The 5,636-nt window shown below is 43.4% G+C and overlaps 1 protein-coding gene across 7 annotated transcripts in view; it reads left to right on the top strand.

Moving 5' to 3' along the window:
* Window positions 1-5,636, top strand: part of kif21b (kinesin family member 21B) — a 69,152-nt gene that overhangs the window by 47,424 nt on the left and 16,092 nt on the right. For all 7 annotated transcript variants that reach the window (XM_005731381.1, XM_005731383.1, XM_005731377.1 and 4 more), the window contains 5 exons: window positions 723-859; window positions 1,143-1,323; window positions 1,576-1,740; window positions 2,393-2,510; window positions 2,613-2,783. In XM_005731381.1, the coding sequence (XP_005731438.1) occupies window positions 723-859; window positions 1,143-1,323; window positions 1,576-1,740; window positions 2,393-2,510; window positions 2,613-2,783 (772 nt within the window). The remainder of the gene's footprint in view (window positions 1-722; window positions 860-1,142; window positions 1,324-1,575; window positions 1,741-2,392; window positions 2,511-2,612; window positions 2,784-5,636) is intronic.

Consider the following 5,636-nt stretch of genomic DNA (forward strand, 5'->3'; position numbering starts at 1 on the left):
CACACACACACACACACACACACACACACACACTAACCACCACTTGTGAAGCCCATCGGGGACCAATTTTCCCACAGCTCTCCCTCTTCCTCTCACCCGCTCCCTGCTCTGTCTCACTCCGCTGACTGCTCTCCAGGCACTCTGGGACCCTGGCCTGTCAGTGCGACATAGATTGGGATGGTGAGGGGAAGCAGAGGTCCAAGCTAGAGAGACTGAGTGCACATAATATAGAGGAGACTGTGTGCACATAACTGTGTGTGTGCATGTGTGTGTGAGGGAAAGAGAAAGAGGAGTTGAATAAGAAAGCAGCTCTTACTGCTGTAGAGCCTTAATTGGGCTGCTCAACAACAAAAAGAAAAGAGGGAGGGGAAAGTGAGATGGAGCGGGCAGGCTACCTCCATCAGCAAAGTGTGTCTACTTGTTTAACTGATACGGTGTGGGCATAAATCTGTTTACAGACACATTTCGGGTGAGACATCTCACCTCTTAAAGTAGGCCATTAAGTTGTAGGATGAAGGCCCCTGCGCCTGAAGTGATGGAAACACAATTGTGTGCGTAGTTTATCTGGCGCTTTCAGTGAGCAATGTATGGGTTTGTATTGCTTCTGTATAGTCAACAAAAAATGCATGTTTGTGGTCAGCCTGTGCTTTGCAAACCTAAATCTTGCTGGTTGATTGATTTTGGAACCACTCTGACACTTTCTGTGTGTTTGTGAACCGTAGGGGTGTGATCAGTCCCATCGGAGGTGTGAAGGGGGGTCGAACTGCACCCCTGCAATGTGTTTCTGTAGCCGAGGGCCACTCAAAGCCAGTGCTGTGTGTGGACGCTACAGATGAGCTGCTCTTCACTGGATCTAAAGGTAAACGCATCGCTAAAACAGCAGCGTTGGAGTGTTTCCTTTGAAATGCATTTTACAGAGCTTATCAGTTGAAATTGATTCCTCTCAAGCTATAAACCAATTAAACTGAAATTGTGCCATTCTAAGTAAACTGTTACTGTAGGATTTGAGCAAATGTTTCTGCGATGCTTCGTAATTTTGTTTAACAGAGTGAGAGGAGGAAGGGATTTTATTACAGTCTGACAAATAGTTGGACTGACTAGTGGACTGTTTGTAATGCGTTTGACTTTCTCCCCTCTTTCAGATCGCACCTGCAAGATGTGGAACCTGGTGACAGGTCAGGAGATCGTCACCCTCAAAGGCCACCCAAACAATGTCGTGTCTGTCAAATACTGCCCCTCCTCCTGTCTGGTGTTCTCTGTGTCCACCTCCTACATCAAGGTGTGGGACATCCGCGACGCGGCCAAGTGCGTCCGGACGCTCACGTAAGTTTCATGCAGGGAACCCATCGGGTGGAAAAGTTTAGAGCTTTTTCCCGAATTACAGCCTTGCTTGGAGAGATTTAATGGAAGTGATTTTAAAAGGCCTTTTTTTTTCTTTTTCTGCTCAGCGATGTGCCTCCAGTTGAAGAAATATGACAAGCTAAAGTAGAGGAAATGACAACTGCTGATTGCACTTACTTCTCTGATTCTTGTGTTTTTTTCCACCTTTCTTCTTCCTCTTCTACATCCCCACAGCTCCTCAGGGCAGGTGGTTTCAGGTGATGCGTGCGCCGGCACCACCACCCGCACAATTACCTTTGCTCAGGGCGAGTGTCAGATCAACCAGATAGCTCTCAACCCGTCAGGATCAGTGCTCTATGCTGCTGCTGGAAACACTGTTCGCATCTGGGACCTCAACAGGTACATTTGTTGATGATCTAATCCGTTAATACATTATTATATTCATTGATCTTCTCATCAAGTTACTGCTTAAAGACTCTGTGAGTCATTCATGCGAGCTTCATCTATGCACTTAATTTCTTTACTGCCCACTCTTTAAATTCATTTAGACATGGCTGTGGATGTATTCACTTATTGCATGTTAATAAGCCAGCGAGCTGATTAGCATTTGATAGAAGAGCTTCAAAAAGGCTGACAAGAGATTTAAAAAGACGGCAAAAAAATGCAGTGCTGAGGATATGAAGCGTGATCACGAGCATGTTTTCTACCAGGAATCATTTCTGGGATCCTGTGGAAGCATCTCTCTCTCCTCAGTTTTTATGCTTCTAGAGGGAAATTATTAACAGATTGGACCAGACAGTTTACGCTGAGGGGCTCAGAACCATTTAATGATGCATAAGAACCCCCCAGAAATGAAAAATGAATGTATTAAACATTTCATTTCTGCCCATGGCTTTGCCGCGTCTCTGCAGCTTTACTTCACTTGTGAGAGAGAAACTGGAATTATTCAGCGACACCTCAAAGTTCGTTCAAATGATGAATTTCACAGACCTTTGTTTCACCTTGTTTTGGTTTCTGCTTGTTGTGTTTGTGTATTTCGGTTTGTGTGTAGGATGCAAGCGATGGGGAAGCTGACAGGCCACATCGGCTCTGTCATGTGTCTCACTGTGGGGCAGTCTCTGCTGGGCAAAGATCAAGTAATCACTGGCTCCAAAGATCATTATGTCAAGGTACAGCTTAAAACAAACCCCACTCATTCTTAATCTATCTGAATATCATTGTCTGTCACCTGATAAATCAAAGATACACACAAATGTTTCCTTTCCTGTCAGGTGTTTGATGTGGCAGAGGGAACTCTGGGAAACGTAGGTCCAGCTCATAACTTTGAGCCTCCACATTATGACGGCATCGAGTGTTTGGCTGTGCAGGGAGACGTGCTGTTCAGTGGATCGAGAGACAACGGCATCAAGAAATGGGAACTGGAGCAACAGGAGCTCACACAGGTGTGTGGATGCTTGCATCTCTGTGTTACAGGAGGGGTTTGAGCAGACCTCTGTCACTATTCTGAGAACATAACCAACACTCGCTGTGGGTTATTAAAAAACAGGGCTTCATGTGGCAGATGTATTGATTCCCACACACTATGCGAGGTCAGTAGGTCTGAGTGAACAGGAACAAGACTTATTTTATATTCAAGCGAGCGCAGAATTCGTACATCACATTTAAAGAATGCCTCCTTGACTGCGCATCATCGTAAAATCCTCATGAAATGTGGTACGAACCTGCCTGTGAGGCTTTTACTTCACGATGTCTTGACCGTTATTATCTGCAGGGCAAAGTCAATCTTTCTGCAAAGTGTAAGGAGTGCAGATGGAACGCGGCACAGTGCTCTGGTAGATAATTGCCCTCTGATCCTCTCTGTCAGCGGTGAAGGCAGTTTTAATGAATCGGTTCTCTGGCGAACAAGTGCAGATTAACAGGAAACAAATTAACAAGTCCATTATCCAAAATGTCACAAATTATTTTTCCTGTTACTTTGTTTAAAAGGAAATTATTCCAGTTGCTCATGCGGTTTAGTGTTAATTGCCATGTGGTCGAGTCCTGATGTTCATATGTGGTGCCAGTTAATAGAAAAATATTAATTCGGGGGCCTTTTTTTTTTGTTTTGCATTTTGTGTCCCTGCTTTTGTTTTTGTTTTGTTTTTTGGAGCCAAAACAAACATCCTCTGGCCTTAACATCAGCACAGAAACTGTGCACTGGGAGCTTCATAGTATGGGTCTCCATGGCTGAGCAGCTCCTGTAGGTGTGTAATAATATAGTGTAGGAGCATCTATCCATATTAATGCATAGTTTGACAACCGTTCTTAAATCCATGAAAAATGATGACAAAAAAGATACTTTAAATGATGGCAAATATTTGGAAACAATCAATCTCAAACCTTTGAATTTCTTCTTGTCCTGTTACTTATTTTCTTATCTTCTTATCTTGTCCTGATTCTTATTTGTAGTCATATTATAAACATTTCTCAGAGAATACTTCCCTTGGAGCCGGAGTACCAACTGACATTTTCCTTATTGATCCCTGTAATTGCGACGTGTCTATCGAGACCGAAGCTCATACATCAGCTTCTGGAGGCGGACACACCGGCGACACAAACGAACATTTTCTGGCCCACTTTGGTAGAGACTGTACCCACCCACCCACCCCAGTTATCCGACACTAGCACAATGGTGACAGCGAAGGGCTGTGTTTCCTGTTCAGTCAGTGAACAGCTCCCTGCCAGCGCAGTTCCCCTTCGTGTCTTTACCCACTCTGTGGAGAGTGTCACCATGTGTAATGTGGCAGGAAAGCACTGTGTCAACATTAGGGTGTAAGAGCTCACACGCATCACAGCCGCAGGTAACAAGGAGGAGAGTCAGTGTGTGCGTCTGTGTGCGTTTGGTTGTGTTTATATGCAATTGCTGATTTCTGCAGTGTCTCCTGTGTAGCCCCTGTTGCCTGCATACGTTAATAATGCATAATAATCCACCTCGTGGGTGGATGTGGCTCATTTACATGCATAGTAATTTGCATATGAAGCTGCACTTTCTAAAGTTTAGCAACAGTGCTGTTTAGCCTTTGTTTACCCAAATTGACAAAACAAAAACACAAGATATTTTTCCTTTCTGAATTAAATCGGCTCAGTCTTTGCTGTGGTCTGTGGCTTATGACCCTAACCTCATTTATGAAGCAGCCAACAGGATCCGTTTTACAGCCTTCCTAACTCAGTATTCTCTGTCTAATTATGTAATGGGATCAAACTGTGGCTCGGGGTATAATAGAATATATTACAGTAGAGTCTGAAACTGCACTTCCTTCAGGACTTCTGCTCTGAGCCTTGCTGCTCTGACCCCTCTGTTAAAATGCCGACGCTATAGAGTTTTTTTCCTAGAGGGATATGTGAAGCAATTTGTTCATAATCACTATAAACTGTAGTTTAGCGATTCCCTCTGGCTTGATAAATAGCTTAATATACCTTCTGAAAAACAATTTCAAGCGTGCATGTTTTTTTTTATGATTTTATCGACCTGCTTATGCCGTGGATGTCGGAGAGAGCTGTTGCTCTCTGGAGGTGTCGGCCGGCATTAACGCTTACGGTGTGCATATGAAAAAAGTGAGTACATCCAATATAAATTGTTGGCTTTATTGACATATTTACATAGGGAAACACTGGATCCTCATTGAAACAAAGCCTACAGACAAAGCTGACACACTTAAAGATAAATGTGAGGAAGAAGATAACTTTTTCAATGTTTTATTCCACAAAGTTGTAAATGGGGGTAATATTATACTGTGAGATATTAAGTGTACCCTTGGCCTCAGAAGCTGGTACTGCAACCCGTTAGCAGTAATAACTTCTTGTAAATGTTTTGCATAACAGTCTAGCAATTTCTGACATTGACTGACTACTTCACCGTGCAAGTTCACTCAGCAGCAGCAGCATCTTTGTGGGTTTTCTTATATGTAAAGCCTGCTTTAAATCGAGCCTCTATAACATTTCAGTGGAATTCAAACCATTATGCTGTTGAAAGGGTCACTTCTGGTTCAAGCTACCTTCAGATGGCCTAACATTATCTCCAAGTACTCTTTATAAGATGCAGAATTTAAAGTTGAATTAATGGCGTCTTGTTCCCCAGCTTCTAAGGCTGAAAATGGAACCCAAACAGGTCTACGGTTATTGTGGTCAAACTGCTCTAACTTGATTTCTATGTTATTCCAAACACTTTGCTCTGTCTGTTCATTGGCAAACTGAGTTTTTCTCGAATGTGGTTTTTGGCATCAAAGGCACTTTCTTGCAAAGCCGCCCATCCATCC

Source organism: Pundamilia nyererei, unplaced genomic scaffold, assembly GCF_000239375.1.
Source record: "Pundamilia nyererei isolate P.nyererei 1_Seehausen unplaced genomic scaffold, PunNye1.0 scaffold00042, whole genome shotgun sequence".
In the NCBI taxonomy this organism is placed as follows: Eukaryota; Metazoa; Chordata; class Actinopteri; order Cichliformes; family Cichlidae; genus Pundamilia; species Pundamilia nyererei.